Genomic DNA, 19,333 nt, shown 5'->3' with positions numbered 1-19,333 from the left:
GGATGGTCATTGCCTGGCAGTTGTGTGGTGTGAACATTATTTACCACTTGTCAGCCCAAGCCTGGATATCGTCCAGATCTTGTTGCATTTAAACATGAACTGCATCAGTAGCTGAGGTGTTCCGAACGGTGCTGGACATTGTACAATCATTGGCAAACATCCCCCCTCCTGACCTTCTGACGAAGGGGTCATTGATGAAGCAGCTGAAGGTGGTTGGGCCTAGGACACCACGCTGAGAGACTCCTACAGAGATGTCCTGGAGCTGAGATGACTGACCTCCAACAACCACAACCATCTTCCTATGTGTCAGGTAGACTCCAACCCCTGGAGAGTTTGTCCCCTGATAACCATTGATTCCAGTTTTGCCAGGGCTCCTTGATGCCACACTCAATTGAATGCAGCCTTGATGTTAAGGGCTGTCCCTCTCACTTTATCTCTGAAATTCACTCCTTTTAACCCTGTGCTGTACCTGTCCTGGGAGTGTTTGAAATAGAGGTACAGTAGTGCCTCAACATACAAACGACCCCATTCATGAACAAATCAGTTTACGAGTATGATTGTACGTAAAAATTTTGCTTCAACGTACGTACGTACGAAATTCAAGGTACAAACAAAGGTACGAATGCAAAAAGCCCGTGTGCGACCACGTGGTTTCATTGTTCTGCTTTGCTACGTGCTTGTTGAACGCAAAAGCTCTCGGGCCCCGCGTGATCTCATTCAATTCGGCTTTGGCGCGTGCGCTGTGAACAGCCGTCCAAGCATTCTTACGCTATCCAAACAACGGGAAAAATTGATTCAGTTCGCGAACTGGGTCCCGGAACGGATTAAGTTTGTAAGTCGAGGCACTACCGTATAGGCAGAGCTTTACTCTGTGCTTGACACTGATCATTCAGTAAAGAGGACGCTTTTCGGCCCATCACGTCTGTTCTGCCAAACCCACTTGAGTCTCACTTTCCAGCACGAGGCTCATAGCCATGAATGTTATGACAATTCTGAGCTGAAGATTAGATTAGATTAGATTACTTACAGTGTGGAAACAGGCCCTTTGGCCCAACAAGTCCACACCGACCCGCCGAAGCGCAACCCACCCATACCCCTACATTTACCCCTTACCTAACACTATGGGCAATTTAGCATGGCCAATTCACCTGACCCGCACATCTTTGGACTGTGGGAGGAAACCGGAGCACCCGGAGGAAACCCACGCAGACACGGGGAGAACGTGCAAACTCCACACAGTCAGTCGCCTGAGTCGGGAATTGAACCCGGGTCTCTGGTGCTGTGAGTCAGCAGTGCTAACCACTGTGCCACCGTGCCGCCCTCAGCAGTGCTAATGTGTTGCTGGAAAAGCGCAGCAGGTCAGGCAGCATCAAAGGAGCAGGAGAGTCAACTTTTTGGGCATGAGGAAGGGCTTATGCCCGAAATGTCGATTCTCCTGCTCCTTGGATGCTGCCTGACCTGCTGTGCTTTTCCAGCAACACATTTTCAGCTCTGATATCCAGCATCTGCAATCCTCACTTTCTCCTGTTATGACATTGCAATTGCTTAACTGCATCTATTTTAAAGATAGTGAGAAATCCCAACTCAACTACCACGACCAATACCCGCCCACCCCCCAAAACCCCAGCAATACATTCCAGACATTCTCTGGATGATAAACCTCTCAAATCCCCACTGAACCTCCTGCCTTACACCCTAACATTATACTCCCTTGTCACTGACCCTTCATCCAAGGGGAACAGCTGCTTCCCATCCACCCTGTCCATGCCCCTCAGAATCTTACACACCTCTGTCAAGTCCTCCCTCAATCTTTTCTGCTCCAAACAGCCTGAGCTTATCCAGCCTCCCTTCATAGTAAATATGCTCCATGCCAGGCAACATCCTGGTGAATCTCATCGACACCGTTTCCAGTGTAATCAGACCCCTCCTACAGTGCTGAGACCAGAACGGCACACCACAATCCAGCTGTGATCTAACCAAAGTCCTGCATAGCTCCAACATAACCTCCCTGTTCTTATAATCTGCGCCATGATTGGAAAAGGCAAGTGTTCCTTGTACCTTCTTAACCTGGCCTGCCACCTTCAGGGACCTGTGGATAAACAGCCCAAGGTCCCTCTGAACTTGCTGGTGACATTCACAGAGTGACTCCCTGCTCCCTGTCAGATGTTTTTAGTGGTGGGTGTGGTTGAGGCAGTTAGAAAGCGTGGCTATGTCACGATTGGAGCTGAATTCTCAGAAATCCCAGTCGGTTGTGTATTTTTTGAGAATGTGGGGTTTGAGAAGACTGTGCCTCTGATGTTTGCCTTGGAATGAGGGAGGGGCTCTGCGTTAGAGTTGGAGCGGGGCTGAGTCTCCCCATGTGCTGGTCTGGGGAGGCTGGTGTGACCCTGGGCTCACTGTACACAGCAGTGAGGAGAGAGTAGGGACTGAAGTAGCCATGCGGAAGGTACACATGCTTTTGTCTGGGTGTGCTGCTGAACCTGTGATGGGGGAAGAGAGAGAGAGAGAGAGAGAGAGGAGCTGATTTCTTGTCCAGCTTGATGCTGTCTGATCTTTGGGATGGTGACTGTTTGCAGTGAATTGCCTGGTCTCTGAGGCCTCCTTCTGACACCAGAGTCTAACTGCAGGATCCAACAGGGGCCCAGACCTTATCGATCGACAGGCAGCAAATTACCTTCCTTCCTCGTTCATGTCTGAAGCGAGCATCTTTCTCGGTATAAAGAATCCTGTCTTCATTCACAGAGCAGGTAACACACTCACTCCCATTTCTAGTCAGGTGCTTGCCTTTTCTCTGTCTGTTCCTCCCTCACTTTTTCATTGCCCCAGCTTCCTCCTCCTGCCCCATGCCCCTGTCCCTCCCTCTCTCTTACCTGTCCAGGTACTGATCCAGATGTGCTCCTGATGTTCGCTCCTCAAGCCACACAACAGAAAGATGAGCCAGACAGTCAGAGTGAAGGAGACTAGGCCCGAGACACAGAGGAACTGCAACCATCCAGAATCGAGTGCAATATTGGGGACAGTGACAGACATTCTCTAGACAGTCCCCAAGCAGTGTTTCCCACAGCTCCGGCCCTCCCCACCCCACAATGTGTTAACCCTTCGTGTGCTGCTGTGCCAGTGGAAGGCTGTGAGAATGTGATCACAACTGGGAAGGGAGGCAGGAGTTATTGTCTGGTCCACGTGGAAAATTGGAGGCTGTTTCTTGAAAATATTTGGAAAGCAAACAGAGGGATGAAGCCAGAGAAAGAGGCACCGCCCTAAACCAGTGGATGAAGTGTTAACCCATTCTGCTCTGTCAGGCTCCCAGTGACACGGAAAGTTGCTGGTCCAGTTGAACAATAGATCAGGAAAGGAGTGAGGTTGAAGGGGTGGAACAGAAAGAGCATAAGTTGCACGGAGGTTGGTTATTCATTTTGTACAGGAGCTGGGTGTCATTAGCTGAGCCAGTATTTATTGCTTATCCCAAGTTGCCCCTTGAGAAGGTGGGGGTGAGCTGCCTTCTTGAACCCCTGCAGTCCGTGTGCTGTGGGTTGACCCACAATGCCCTTAGGGAGGGAATTCCAGGATTCTGACCCAGCGACACTGAAGGAAGGAACAATGATATATTTCCAAGTCAGGGTGGTGAGTGGTTGGGAGGGGAACTTGCAGGGGGTGGTGTTCCCATGTCTCTGTTGTCAGCCCCCACCTCCTTGTGGTCGGATTAATGGTGGGAGTGGGATGTAAATGCAGGGGGCCCGCAGACCAGGGCAAGTAGTATAGGGAGAACAGAACACATTCGAAAGCACCTAGCAGGCAGTGGTAAGAGAGAGAGGGAAGGTCCTGAGGCCAACAGTCCATGAGCTGATGGCACAGAGTCAATAATGTCACCTACAGGAGCGACCAGCAAAGGGTGGCATGGTGGCTCAGTGGTTAGCACTGCTGTCTCACAGCACCAGGGACCCATGTTCAAATCCACCCTTGGATGACTGACTGTGTGGAGTTTGCACATTCTCCCCGTGTCTGCGTGGGTTTCCTCCGGGTGCTCCGGTTTCCTCCCACAGTCCAAAGATGTGCAGGTCAGGGTGAATTGGCCACGTTAAATTGCCCGTGGTGTTAGGTGCATGAGTCAGGGGTAAAGATAGAGTAGGGAACCTGAGTGGGATTTGTGTTATAGTAGTGACCTTTCACAAGGGGTTTATGGACAGGGACCTCCCTCAGCACTGACCCTCCGACGGTGTGGCCCTCCCTCAGTACTGACCCTCCAACAGTGCCCACTCCCTCAGCACTAACCCTCGGACAGTGTGGCCCTCCCTCAGCACTGATCCTCCGACAGTGCCCACTCCCTCAGCACTGACCCTCCGACAGTGCGGCACTCCCTCAGCACTGACCCTCCGACAGTGCCCACTCCCTCAGCACTGACCCTCCGACAGTGCGGCCCTCCCTCAGCACTGATCCTCCGACAGTGCGGCACTCCCTCAGCACTGACCCTCCGACAGTGCGGCACTCCCTCAGCACTGACCCTCCGACAGTGCGGCACTCCCTCAGCACTGACCCTCCGACAGTGCGGCACTCCCTCAGCACTGACCCTCCGACAGTGCGGCACTCCCTCAGCACTGACCCTCCGACAGTGCGGCACTCCCTCAGCACTGACCCTCCGACAGTGCGGCACTCCCTCAGCACTGACCCTCCGACAGTGCGGCACTCCCTCAGCACTGACCCTCGGACAGTGCGGCACTCCCTCAGCACTGATCCTCCGACAGTGCCCACTCCCTCAGCACAGATCCTCCGACAGTGCGGCACTCCCTCAGCACTGACCCTCCGACAGTGCGGCACTCCCTCAGCACTGACCCTCCGACAGTGCGGCACTCCCTCAGCACTGACCCTTGACAGTGCGGCACTCCCTCAGCACTGACCCTCCGACAGTGCGGCACTCCCTCAGCACTGACCCTCCGACAGTGCGGCACTCCCTCAGCACTGACCCTCCGACAGTGCGGCACTCCCTCAGCACTGACCCTCCGACAGTGCGGCACTCCCTCAGCACTGACCCTCCGACAGTGCGGCACTCCCTCAGCACTGACCCTCCGACAGTGCCCACTCCCTCAGCACTGACCCTCGGACAGTGTGGCACTCCCTCAGCACTGATCCTCCGACAGTGCCCACTCCCTCACTCCCTCAGCACAGAACCTCCCTCAGCACTGACCCTCCCACTCCCTCAGCACTGACCCTCTGACAGTGCGGCACTCCCTCAGCACTGACCCTCCGACAGTGCGGCACTCCCTCAGCACTGACCCTCGACAGTGCGGCACTCCCTCAGCACTGACCCTCCGACAGTGCGGCACTCCCTCAGCACTGACCCTCCGACAGTGCGGCACTCCCTCAGCACTGACCCTCCGACAGTGCGGCACTCCCTCAGCACTGACCCTCCGACAGTGCGGCACTCCCTCAGCACTGACCCTCCGACAGTGCGGCACTCCCTCAGCACTGACCCTCCGACAGTGCAGCACTCCCTCAGCACACACCATCTGATGTTCGGCTGATGGAGAAAGTGAATGCGCCTGGGGTCCAGGGTATACTAGCTAGATGGGTAAAGAACTGGCTGCACATCAGGTGCCCAGCCAAGCTGGTTGGGTTGTTAAGAAGGTATACGGTGTGTTAGCTTTTATTGGTAGAGGGACTGAGTTTCAGAGCAATGAGGTCATGTTGCAGCTGTACACAACTCTGGTGTGACCGCACGTGGTGTACAGTTCTGGTCACCACATTACAGGAAGGATGTGGAAGCTTTGGAAAGGGTTCAGAGGAGATTTACCAGGATGTTACCTTGAATGAAGGGAAGGCTGATGAACATGAGGCTGTTTTCATTAGACAGAAGAAGGTTGAGAGGTGACTTCATTGAGACATGTAAGATAATCAGAGGGTTAGATAGGGTGGACAGGGAGAGCCTTTTTCCTCAGATAGCGATGGCTAGCATGAGTGGGTAAAGCTTCAAACTGAGAGGTGCTAGATACAGGACAGATGTCAGAGCTGGTTTCTTTACTCAGAGGGTAACAGGGGCGAGGAATGCACTGCCTGCAACAGTAGTAGACTCACTAACTTTCAGGACATTTAAATGGTGATTGGATGGACATATGGATGTGAATGGAATAGTGTAGGTTAGAATGGGTTTCAGGTTGGTCTCACAGGTCAGTGCAACACTGAGGGCCAAAGGGCCTGTACTGCGCTGGAATGGTCTGTGTTCTATGGAAGGTGTTGCCAGCGGAGATGGTAGAAGCAGGCACCATCGCATCATTTAAAATTATTTAGACAGATACCTGAGTGGGCAGGGAGCAGAGGGATACAGATCCTTAGAAAATAGGCGTCAGGTTTAGGTAGAGGATCTGGATTAGTGTAAGCTTGGAGGGCCGAACGGCCTGTTTCTGTGCTGGAATCTTCTTTGTTCTTTGACGCTCTCATCTCTGCTGTTGGGCTCAAACTCGCTGAACACTGCCCTTCCAACTGCCCACCTGACCCATCACAATCACCACAAGATCACAATTTGTCAACAAAATCTATTTCACCCAAATTCTTCATATAATGTCCCAGGCACCACCACCATCACCATCCCTGGACACATCTGTCCCATCGTCAGGTGAGGGGACGGCACAGTCAGCAGGGAGTTGCCTTGGGGGTCCTCAACATTGGACTCTCCAAACATCATGAAGTCTCCAGATATCAGGTCAAACAAAGGTAAGGAAACCTGCTGCTGAATTGCTCCATGCCATCCTCCCTTGGCTGGTGAGTCAGTGCCCCCTCACGCTGAGCCATACCTGATGAAGGGGCAGCGCTCTGAAAACTTGATTAAAAATAAACCTGTTGCACTACAACCTGGTGTTTTGTGACTTCAGTCCAGGACCGGCACCTCCAAATCACCGCGAGGATGTACTGAGGCTGGCAACGGAACAAAATGTCCCTGGTCGGGGGATTTCAATGTCTGCCTCCAAGAGTGGCTTGGCAACAGCATTACTGATTGAGCTGGTCAGGTCCTCAAGGACTTAACTGCTGGAATGGGCCTGTGGCAGTTGGTGAGGGGACCATCACGAGGGAAATAAACAGACTGCTACAGACCGCAGAGATGTCCTGGAGCTGAGATGGGTGACCTCCACAACCACAACCATCTTCTTATGTGTCAGGTGTGACTCCAACCAGTAGAGACACCCTTCCACCGATACCCATTGATTCCAGTTTTGCCAGGACTCCTTGATGCCACACTCAGTTGAATGAAGCCCTGATGTTAAGGGCTGTCCCTCTCCCCTCCCCTCTGGAATTCAGCTCTTTTGTCCATGTTTGACCCAAGGCTGGAATGAGGTCAGGAGCTGAGTGGCCCTGGGGGAACCCAAACTGGGCATCACTGAGCAGGTTATTGTTGAGCAGGTGCTGCTTGGTAGTTCTGTTACTGACACCGTCCATCGCTGTGATTGCTCTCACTGATACATGTGCAGTCGGCAGTTTGCTGAGGATGACTCTGCCACATGTCTCACAAGAGCCCACATTGCTCAGGCTCCAGTGAGGTTCTGACCTTTGGGTCATCTTCAGCAATTATCTCCTCAACTTGGTGATATCATACAGGTGCTGGAAACAATTATGGCCCCAGCATTGGTCCCTGTCACACCTCTTTTATTACAGGTTGCCAACCTGAAAATGACCCGTTTATCTGTCTTTTAGTCATTAGCCAAACCTCTCTACATGCCAATGTCCAACCTGCAACACCATGGGCTCTGACCTTATTATGGAGCCTAATGTGTGGTAGTTTGTCAAACATCTTTTGAAAATTCAAATATATTAGTTGTCAGAACTTACTGGGGTAACATGCTAGAAATCAAGCCCTGTTATTCCCAGAGCCACCACGAGAGTTAAAACATTTTCAAATAAGTATGCAAAAGTCTCAATCTACCTGATTTCCAACCCAAGGTTGACAGAAAGGTCAAAACAAGTTTCTCTACATCAAGAACAATTATGTATTACAATGAATAGACTCTAGCTACAGGTAAACAATTGTGAACCATCAGTATATAGCTCTAACAGTTAAAATTCTCATTTCTTTACAGACTTCCCCTTTCACATACAAGGACAGACACATATAGAAAACATGGATGTCAGAGATGGGGGCTTCTGTTTACAGGGATCTTAGAAGATGTATAGCACGGAAACAGACCCTTCAGTCCAACCCGTCCATGCTGACCAGATATCCCAACCCAATCTAGTCCCACCTGCCAGCACCCGGCCCATATCCCTCCAAACCCTTCCTATTCATATACCCATCCAAATGCCTCTTAAATGTTGCAATTGTACCAGCCTCCACCACATCCTCTGGCAGCTCATTCCATACACGAACCACCCTCTGCGTGAAAAAGTTGCCCCTTAGGTCTCTTTTATATCTTTCCCCTTTCACCCTAAACCTATGCCCTCTAGCTCTGGACTTCCCGATCCCAGGGAAAAGACTTTGTCTATTTATCCTATCCATGTGCCTCATGATTTTATAAACCTCTATAAGGTCACCTCTCAGCATCCGACACTCCAGGGAAAACAGCCCCAGCCTGTTCAGCCTCTCCCTGTAGCTCAAATCCTCCAACCCTGTCAACATCCTTGTAAATCTTTTCTGAACCCTTTCAAGTTTCACAACACCTTTCTGATAGGAAGGAGCCCAGAATTGCACGCAATATTCAAACAGTGGCCTAACCAATGTCCTGTACAGCTACAACATGACCTCCCAACTCCTGTACTCAATACTTTGACCAATAAAGGAAAACATACCAAACGCCTTCTTCACTATCCTAACTACCTGTGACTCCACTTTCAGGGAGCTATGAACCTGCACTCCAAGGTCTCTTTGTTCAGCGACACTCCCTAGGACCTTACCATTAAGTGTATAAGTCTTGCTAAGATTTGCTTTCCCAAAATGCAGCACCTTGCATTTATCTGAATTAAACTCCATCTGCCACTTCTCAGCCCATTGGCCCATCTGGTCCAGATCCTGTTGTAATCTGAGGCAACCCTCTTCACTGTCTACTACACCTCCAATTTTGGTGTCATCTGCAAACTTACTAACTGTACCTGTTATGCTCACATCCAAATATTAATATAAATAATGAAAAGTAGAGGGCCCAGCACCGATCCTTGTGGCACTCCACTGGTCACAGGCCTCCAGTCTGAAAAACAACCCTCCACCACCACTCTCTGTCTTCTACCTTTGAGCCAGTTCTGTATCCAAATAGCTAGTTCTCCCTGTATTCCATGGGATCTAACCTTGCTAACCAGTCTCCCATGGGGAACCTTGTCGAATGCTTTACTGAAGTCAATATAGGAGAAAGTGAGGACTGCAAATGCTGGAAATCAGAGCTGAAAATGTGTTGCTGGAAAAGCTCAGCAGGTCAGGCAGCATCCAAGGAGCAGGAGAATTGACGTTTCGGCCATGAGCCCTTCTTCAGGAATGAGGAGAGTGTGCCAGGCAGGCTAAGATAAAAGGTAGGGAGGAGGGACTTGGGGGAGGGGCGTTGGAAATGTGATAGGTGGAAGGAGGTCAAGGTGAGGGTGATAGGCCGGAGTGGGGTGGGGGCGGAGAGGTCAGGAAGAAGATTGCAGGTTAGGAGGGCGGTGCTGAGTTCGAGGGATTTGATTGAGACAAGGTGGGGGGAGGGGAAATGAGGAAACTGGAGAAATCTGAGTTCATCCCTTGTGGTTGGAGGGTTCCCAGGCGGAAGATGAGGCGCTCCTCCTCCAACCGTCGTGTTGCTATGGTCTGGCAATGGCAGAGTCCAAGGACCTGCATGTCCTCGGTGGAGTGGGAGGGGGAGTTGAAGTGTTGAGCCACGGGGCGATTGGATTGGTTGGTCCGGGTGTCCCAGAGGTGTTCTCTGAAACGTTCCGCAAGTAGGCGGCCTGTCTCCCCAATATAGAGGAGGCCACATCGGGTGCAATGGATGCAGTAAATGATGTGTGTGGAGGTGCAGGTGAATTTGTGACGGATATGGAAGGATCCCTTGGGGCTTGGAGGGAAGTGAGGGAGGAGGTGTGGGCGCAAGTTTTACATTTCTTGCGGTTGCAGGGGAAGGTGCCGGGAGTGGAGGTTGGGTTGGTGGGGGGTGTGGACCTGACGAGGGAGTCGCGGAGGGAGTGGTCTTTTCGGAACACTGATAGGGGAGGGGAGGGAAATATATCCCTGGTGGTGGGGTCCATTTGGAGGTGGCGGAAATGACGACGGATGATATGATGTATCTGGAGGTTGGTGGGGTGGTAGGTGAGAACCAGTGGGGTTCTGTCCTGGTGGTGATTGGAGGGGCGGGGCTCAAGTGCGGAGGAGCGGGAAGTGGAGGAGATGCGGTGGAGGGCATCGTCGATCACGTCTGGGGGGAAATTGCGGTCTTTGATGAAGGAGGCCATCTGGGTTGGTTGGTATTGGAATTGGTCCTCCTGGGAGCAGATGTGGCGGAGGCGAAGGAATTGGGAATATGGGATGGAGTTTTTACAGGGGGCAGGGTGGGAGGAGGTGTAGTCCAGGTAGCTGTGGGAGTCGGTCGGTTTATAGTAAATGTCCGTGTTGATTCGGTCACCCGAGATAGAAATGGAAAGGTCTAGGAAGGGGAGGGAGGAGTCTGAGACGGTCCAGGGAAACTTGAGGTTGGGGTGGAAGGTGTTGGTAAAGTGGATGAACTGTTCAACCTCTTTGTGGGAGCACAAGGGAGCACTGTCATTTCCTGTTCATTTTCTGAGGGTTTGATAGATGGTATCTAGATCTATGTGTTTGTTTATGGTGTTGTGGTTGGAGTGCCAGGCCTCTAGGAACTTCGGAAAACAGAGGAGAACCACCGATACAACATATTTGAAAAGAACGGATACTCAAAAAATACAGTCCACAGATTCCTCAAGAACAAACCACGACAAGCAGACCAAACACAGCCAGAAACCCTAACCACCTTACCATACATCAAAGAAGTTTCAGAAATGACAGCCAGACTACTAAGACCTCTCGGAATCCTAGTAGCACACAAACCCACCAACACTCTCAAACATAAACTAATAAACTTAAAAGACGCAGTACAACCCATGGACAAATCCAATGTCGTCTACAAAATTCCATGCAAGGACTGCCACAAACACTACGTAGGACAAACAGGAAGAAAGTTAGCCACCAGGATACACGAACACCAGCTAGCCACAAAAAGACACGACCCTCTCTCCCTCATAGCCCTACACACAGATGAAAAAAACCACCAATTCGGGTGGGACAACACATCTATCCTGGGACAGGCTAAGCAAAGACATGGATTCTGGATTAATGGTGCTGGAAGAGCACAGCAGTTCAGGCAGCATCCAACGAGCAGCAAAATCGACATTTCGGGCAAAAGCCCTTCATCAGGAATAAAGGCAGTGAGCCTGAAGCGTGGAGAGATAAGCTAGAGGGGGGTGGGGGTGGGGAGAGAGTAGCATAGAGTACAATGGGTGAGTGGGGGAGGGGATGAAAGTGATAGGTTGGGGGTAGGGGAGGGTGGAGTGGATAGGTGGAAAAGAAGTCCGGACAAGTCATAGGGACAGTGCTGAGCTGGAAGTTTGGAACTAGGGTGAGGTGGGGGAAGGGGGTAAAAAGGACAGAACGCCCCTTGTGCTCACCTTCCACCCTACCAACCTTCGCATAAACCAAATCATCTGCCGACATTTCCACCACCTCCAAAAAGACCCCACCACCAGGGATATATTTCCCTCCTCACCCCTTTCCGCCTTCCGCAAAGACCGCTCCCTCCGTGACTACCTGGTCAGGTCCACGCCCCCCTACGACGCACCCTCCTATCCTGGCACCTTCCCCTGCCACCGCAGGAACTGTAAAACCTGTGCCCACACCTCCTCCCTCACCTCTATCCAAGGCCCTAAAGGAGCCTTCCACATCCATCAAAGTTTTACCTGCACATCCTCTAATATCATTTATTGTATCTGTTGCTCCCGATGTGGTCTCCTCTACATCGGGGAGACTGGGCGCCTCCTAGCAGAGCGCTTTAGGGAACATCTCTGAGATACCCGCACCAATCAACCACACCGCCCCGTGGCCCAACATTTCAACTCTCCCTCCCACTCTGCCGAGGACATGGAGGTCCTGGGCCTCCTTCACCGCCGCTCCCTCACCACCAGACGCCTGGAGGAAGAACGCCTCATCTTCTGCCTCGGAACACTTCAACCCCAGGGCATCAATGTGGACTTCAACAGTTTCCTCATTTCCCCTTCCCCCACCTCACCCTAGTTCCAAACTTCCAGCTCAGCACTGTCCCCATGACTTGTCCGGACTTGTCCTACCTGCCTATCTTCTTTTCCACCTATCCACTCCACCCTCTCCTCCCTGACCTTTCACCTTCATCCCCTCCCCCACTCACCTATTGTACTCTATGCTACTTTCTCCCCACCCCCACCCTCCTCTAGCTTATCTCTCCACGCTTCAGGCTCACTGCCTTTATTCCCGATGAAGGGCTTTTGCCCGAAATGTCGATTTCGCTGCACATTGGATGCTGCCTGAACTGCTGTGCTCTTCCAGCACCACTGATCCAGAGTCTGGTTTCCAGCATCTGCAGTCATTGTTTTTACCCGTAAGCAAAGACATGCCAGAGAATTCCTCGAGGCCTGGCACTCCAACCACAACGCCATCAACAAACACATAGATCTAGATACCCATCTATCACCCCCTCAGTAAATGAACAGGAAATGACATCACCACAAACCCCAGGAACCCCATCCAGGAGAAAGATATAAATAGAAAGCAGGAGACAACAGCTTCACTTCACTTGGAGGTCGCCACTGATGATGTTACCGAGCCAGGTAATGAAACATCTGGATATCAAACCGACAGCTCGGCGAGTAACGCTACACCATGAACAACTTCATATTTTCCTTTGTTAGACTTTTTTGATTAGATTAGATTATCTACAGTGTGGAAACAGGCCTTTCGGCCCAACAAGTCCACACCGACCCTCCGAAGAGTAACCCACCCAGACCCATTTACCCCTGACTAATGCACCTAACACGACGGGCAATTTAGCACGGCCAATTCACCTGACCTACACATCTTTGGATTGTGGGAGGAAACCCACACAGACAGGGAGAGAATATGCAAACTTCACACAGTCACCCAGGGCTGGTATCGAACCCGGGTCCCTAGCGCTGTGAGGCAGCAGTGCTAACCACGGAGTCACTGTGCCACCCATGCACCACTTTCTCCGTACTCTTTACCCACTTCACTATCTATCAACGTCTCTCTGTAAACAGTCTACATTCCTCTTCAAACCTGCCTTTCCACCTACTTTTGTGACGTCTGCAAATTTGGCAACAGTACATTCATTTCCTCCTCCAAGTCTTTCACTTATATTGTCAACAGTTGCAGTCCCAGCACTGATCCCGTGGGACTGCACTGGTCACAGCTCACTAACCTGAAAAAGAACCCGACATCCCACTCGCTGTTTCCTGGCAATTTGTCAATTCCTTATCCATTCCAATATACTACCTCCACACCACGGGCTCTTATCATATGACGTATCCATGGTAACACATCGACTGGTTCCCTCTATCCACTCTGGTTGAGACTTCCTCAAATATTCTAATAAATTAGTCAGATACAATTTCCCTTTCGTGACGCTCTGCTGACCCTGCATGATTAGATTATGATTTTCCGAGTGTCCTGCTATTACTTACATCATAGAGATGTACAGCATGGAAACAGACCCTTCAGTCCAACCCATCCAGATATCCCAACCCAATCTAGTCCCACCTGCCAGCACCCGGCCCATATCCCTCCAAACCCTTCCTATTCATATACCCATCCAAATGCCTCTTAAATGGTGCAATTGTACCAGCCTCCACCACTTCCTCTGGCAGCTCATTCCATATACGTACCACCCTCTGCGTGAAAACATTGCCCCTTAGGTCTTTTTTATATCTTTCCCCTCCCACCCTAAACCTATGCTCTCTAGTTCTGGACTGCCCGACCCCAGGGAAAATACTTTGCCTATTTAGGATTAGTGGTGCAGGAAGAGCACAGCAGTTCAGGCAGCATCCAACGTGCAGCAAAATCGACATTTCGGGCAAAAGCCCTTCATCAGGAATAAAGGCAGTGAGCCTGAAGGGTGGAGAGATAAGCTAGAGGAGGGTGGGGGTGGGGAGAGAGTAACATAGAGTACAATGGGTGAGTGGGGGAGGGGATGAAGGTGATAGGTCAGGGAGGAGAGGGTGGAGTGGATAGATGGAAAAGGAGCTAGGCAGGTAGGACAAGTCATGGGGACAGTGCTGAGCTGGAAGTTTGGAACTAGGGTGAGGTGGGGGAAGGGGAAATGAGGAAACTATTGAAGTCCACATTGATGCCCTGGGGTTGAAGTGTTCCGAGGCAGAAGATGAGGCGTTCTTCCTCCAGGCGTCTGGTGGTGAGGGAGCGGCGGTGAAGGAGGCCCAGGACCTCCATGTCCTCGGCAGAGTGGGAGGGGGAGTTGAAGTGTTGGGCCACGGGGCGGTGTGGTTGATTGATGCGGGTTTCCCGGAAATGTTCCCTAAAGCGCTCTGCTAGGAGGCGCCCAGTCTCCCCAATGTAGAGGAGACCGCATCGGGAGCAACGGATACAATAAATGATATTGGTGGATGTGCAGGTAAAACTTTGATGGATGTGGAAGGCTCCTTTAGGGCCTTGGATGGAGGTGAGGGAGGAGGAATGGGCACAGGTTTTACAGTTCCTGCAGTGGCAGGGGAAGGTGCCAGGATGGGAGGGTGAGTCGTAGGGGGGCGTGGACCTGACCAGGTAGTCACGGAGGGAATGGTCTTTGCGGAAGGCGGAAAGGGGTGGGGAGGGAAATATATCCCTGGTGGTGGGGTCTTTTTCGAGGTGGCGGAAATGTCGGCGGATGAATTTGATTTACTTTCCCTATTTACCCTATTCATGCCCCTCGTAATTTTGTAAACCTCTATAAGGTCACCCCTCAGCCTCCGATGCTCCAGGGAAAACAACCCCAACCTGTTCAGCCTCTCCCTATAGCTCAAATCCTCCAACCCTGGCAACATCCTTGTAAATCTTTTCTGAACCCTTTCAAGTTTCACAACATCTTTCCGATAGGAAGGAGACCAGAATTACACGCAATATTCCAACAGTAGCCTAACCGATGTCCTGTACAGCCGCAACATGACCTCCCAACTCCTGTACTCAATACTCTGACCAATAAAGGAAAGCATACCAAACACCTTCTTCACTATCCACTTTTAAGGAGCTATGAACCTGCACTCCAAGGTCTCTTTGTTCAGCAACACTCCCTAGGACCTTACCATTAAGTGTATAAGTCCTGCTAAGATTTGCTTTTCCAAAATGCAGCACCTCGCATTTTTCTGAATTAAACTCCACCTGCCAATTCTCAGCCCATTGGCCCATCTGGTCCAGATACTGTTGTAATCTGAGGGAACCCTCTTCGCTGTACAGTACATCTCCAATTTTGGTGTCATCTGCAAACTTACTAACTGTACCTCTTATGCTCGCATCCAAATCATTTATGTAAATGACAAAAAGTACAGGACCCAGCACCGATCCTTGTGGCACTTCAGGACAGGATGTACATGCCACTGTTTAAGAAGGGCAGGAAGGACAAGCCAGGGAACTATAGACCAGTGAGCCTGACCTCAGTGGTGGGCAAGTTGTTGGAGGGAATCCTGAGGGACAGGATGTAGATGTATTTGGAAAGGCAAGGACTGATTAGGGATAGTCAACATGGCTTTGTGTGTGGGAAATCATGTCTCACAAACTTGATTGAGTGTTTTGAAGAAGTAACAAAGAAGATTGATGAGGGCAGAGCAGTAGATGTGATCTATATGGACTTCAGTAAGGCGTTGGACAAGGTTCCCCATGGGAGACTGATTAGCAAGGTTAGATCTCATGGAATACAGGAAGAACTAGCCATTTGGATACAGAACTGGCTCAAAGTTAGAAGACAGAGGGTGGTGGTGGGTTGTTTTTCAGACTGGAGGCCTTCATAATTGATTCCAATTCTTTTCCAACGATAGATACTTGGCCACTTGGCCAATGGTTACCCACTTCTTGCCTCCTCCATTTTGGAATAGGGCTGTCACATTTGCCATTTTCTAATCTTCTGGTAGTTCTCCAGGATCCAAGAATGATTGATTGATTAAAAATATCTAAACTAGTTTTCACCCTCACCTTTGATGGTCTGTATTGCCTTTAGTGAGCTTTGCATATAAATTAATCAGTTGGAAAACATGAGAGATCTCCTGGTTAACGGATGAAAAAAATACCATGGATGTTCTGGTGATGGGGATAAAAATCATTTACTTTTATGTCAGAGTATTTCTGGATACAGAAAAGAGAAAAGGGAACCCTTTCAATGTTGAAGGTTCCTGGGTAGGTTATCCAGATGTTATGCCAGAGTGATTGAACACATACACTGAGGCAGTTGAAAAAATGAATTAAAAGGAACTCTCAGACCACTTTGTATCTCTGAGCTGGGGGTGGGGTCCAGTTCCATCTACTACAGAGATGGGTCGTAATATCTCTGGACAGTTTAATGAGAAATTATCTAAACTGGTTTTCGCCCTCACTTTAGATGGTCTGCATTGCCTTCAATGGGCGATGTACATAAATTAATCAGTTGAAAAACACGGGTGATCCACTGGTGATGGTTATGTGTTTATGTGGTGAATCCAGTTCAGTTTCTGGTCAATGGGAACCACCAGGATGCTCATATAGGGGAATTCAGTGATGGTAACAGCATTCATTGTCACGGGGAAGTGGTTAGAATGTCTCTTATTGGAGGTAGTAACTGCCTGTGAATTGTGCACTTCAGCGCAAGCCCGGATCAGATCTAGTTGCAGTTGGACAAGGACTCCTTCAGTGCCTGAGTGTCAGAGGGGTTCTGCAGTGATCAGTGCTGGGGCCCTCGGTGTTTGTTTGTGGTTTACATCAATGACTTAGACCTGAATGTAGGAGAGTTGATCAGTATGTTTGTAGATGATACAAAAATTGGTGGGCAGGAAATTGTAAGGAGGTGAGCCTTAGATTACAGGAGGATACAGATGGGCAGATCAGTGTGTTTTTGTTTTCGGTTGATTTAGTTAGCTTTTAATTCAAATGTTAAATTGATGACCAGAGCAGCATACTTATCATACAATTATTGGTAACTTCATCTCCCCCACAGATCAATGAGGGAAGCAAGAAAGGAAATAGCTGGGGCTTTAACAGATATATTTAACAGCATCCTTTAATGTGGGTGAGGTCCCGGAGGACTGGAAAAATTGCTAATGGTGTCCCCTTATTTAAGAAGGGTAGCAAGGATAATCCAGGTAATAATCTTCGAATGTAGAGTACGAGTTTCTATGAGGGGTGTTTGTTTTGTTGCATGCAATCAAAATTATAACAAGATGTCATGATACTGACTGATACCGAAAGTGCATTTCTGTACATTTCACCTGAAGGTCATGTGACAGCATCCGACTGAGTTAGTTCATGTGTAAGATCCAGAGCAGTGGGAGACTGTCCCAGTCGGACACATGATTACCAATTACATCTCTTAATGGGCTAACTGCGCCCTGATACATCCTGGCTTTTGCTCAGTTTGAGTAAAATATGGGCTGATCAGTGTTTAACCGAATTCAGTATGGATAAGTGTGATGTGATGCACTTGGGCAGGACAGGCAAGGCAAGGGGGTATGTGCTGGAAGGTAGGACCCTGGGAATCCCCACGGGTCAGAGGGATCCTCCTTAAGGTATCACAGGAAGGTGGATAAAGTGGTGAAGGAGGCATATGGGCTACTCGTCATTATTAACTGAAGGCTGGAGTTTCAGAGCAGGGAGACACTGTATAAAACATTGGGGGTTCGGCACCAGCCAACGTGTGCAGTTCTGAATGAAGGTGATCGCACCCAGTGGAGAGGGTGCAGAGGAGATTTACCAGGATGCTGCCTGGGATGGAGAGTTTCAATGTGGGAAAAGCACAGCCAGTCAGGCAGCATCTGAGGAGCAGGAGAGTCGACATCAGGATGAAGGGTCAATGCCCGAAACATTGACTCCCTTGTTCCTCGGATGCTGCCTGATTTGCTGTGTTTTTCCAGCACCACACTTTTCGACTCTGATCTCCAGCATCTGCAGTCCTCACTGTCTCTCTGGACAGTTCCAGTATTGAGGAGAGATTGGAAAGAAGGGATTGATTTATTTGGAGCAGAGGAGATTGAGGCAACATGATTGAGACGTCTAAAATTATAAGGGGCACAGACAGGGCAGGCAGGAACCTTTCCATCTTGATGGAGAAATGAATGGCCAAGGAGGGATAGATTGCAAGTAAGGCCTACAGAGGATATGCAGGAAACCTTTCCTCACCCAGAGGGCAGGGGGAATCTGGAACTTACTGCCTGTAATGGTCATAGAGGCAGAAACCCCCAACACATTTAAGAGCATTTAGATGTACACTTGCAATGTCAAAGTAAACAACACTGCTGGCCAAGTGCAGGAAAATGGGATTAGAATAGTTAAACAGTTTTAATTGGTGCAGACTTGATGGGCTGAAGGGTCTTTTTCTGTGCAGTAGATCTCTGTGACTGTTATGAGGGAGCGTTTGGGATCCTATTCTTGACTAATGAGGTCTGATGAGTAAATTTTCAGGAAATGATTAGGGATTCCACGAAGGAATGTGAGAGTAATGAGGAGATCGAAAGGGTTGAAGAGTTTGTGAACGACTGAGGCAAGGTTTAGAGAAAAGGAAATTGTTCAAAGTGGGATCATGTTGAAGGAAGAGAGTAAATTATTTGAAGAAAAATGTAATCAGCAGAGAATTTTACAAAAGCCAATTCAGAATCACAACCCACAAACACCACACACACATTCTCTCTCTGAGTGACTCACGTTCCACAGGCTTTGCCAATCCAAACCAGCACACAGTATTACAGGGAACTGCAAAAAATATTCAGAGCAAACACTCCATCTTCAGTCTGAAAGCAAAATAAAATACAACCAATCAGCTCAATCTGAAACGATCGTTTAGCTGGGAGGTGGAAAATTCCATCCAACTCAGTGGGCAATGAGAGTGGGAAGCAGACAAACATCTGGATACCATTCTCCTTTCTGGGCACAGGACATCTGGATCCCATTAACCAGTTTATGGGCACACAACATGAGGAAAATATTAACCAGCGACTGATTCGGTTCCAGCACTCTTTCGCCCACTCCCTCCTTCACTCCTTTCTCACTGTCACACCACACGCATTCTCTCCTCTTGTTCTCCTTCGGTCTTCACATCCCCTTCCTCACAGCACCTCGCCTGTCCTCCACCGATAGGGGGGGGGGAAAGGGGGGGGGAAAGGGGGGGGG

The 19,333-nt window shown here is 49.9% G+C and overlaps 2 protein-coding genes across 2 annotated transcripts in view; one reads left to right on the top strand and one right to left on the bottom strand.

The window, feature by feature from the left end:
• LOC132816260 (plectin-like) overlaps positions 1 to 2,926 on the bottom strand; it is a 295,683-nt gene extending 292,757 nt beyond the window's left edge. Inside the window, exon 1 of the mRNA XM_060825757.1 lies at positions 2,871 to 2,926. The gene's annotated coding sequence lies outside the window, so the exon portion shown is untranslated. The remainder of the gene's footprint in view (positions 1 to 2,870) is intronic.
• Positions 2,927 to 5,559: 2,633 nt separating this feature from the next.
• mapk15 (mitogen-activated protein kinase 15) overlaps positions 5,560 to 19,333 on the top strand; it is a 116,998-nt gene continuing 103,224 nt past the window's right edge. Inside the window, exon 1 of the mRNA XM_060825756.1 lies at positions 5,560 to 5,619. Within this exon, the coding sequence (XP_060681739.1) occupies positions 5,560 to 5,619 (60 nt within the window). The remainder of the gene's footprint in view (positions 5,620 to 19,333) is intronic.

Source organism: Hemiscyllium ocellatum, chromosome 5 (assembly GCF_020745735.1).
Source record: "Hemiscyllium ocellatum isolate sHemOce1 chromosome 5, sHemOce1.pat.X.cur, whole genome shotgun sequence".
NCBI lineage: Eukaryota > Metazoa > Chordata > Chondrichthyes > Orectolobiformes > Hemiscylliidae > Hemiscyllium > Hemiscyllium ocellatum.
Note: the sequence above shows the minus strand (reverse complement) of the source record. Positions and strands in the feature narration are given on the sequence as shown.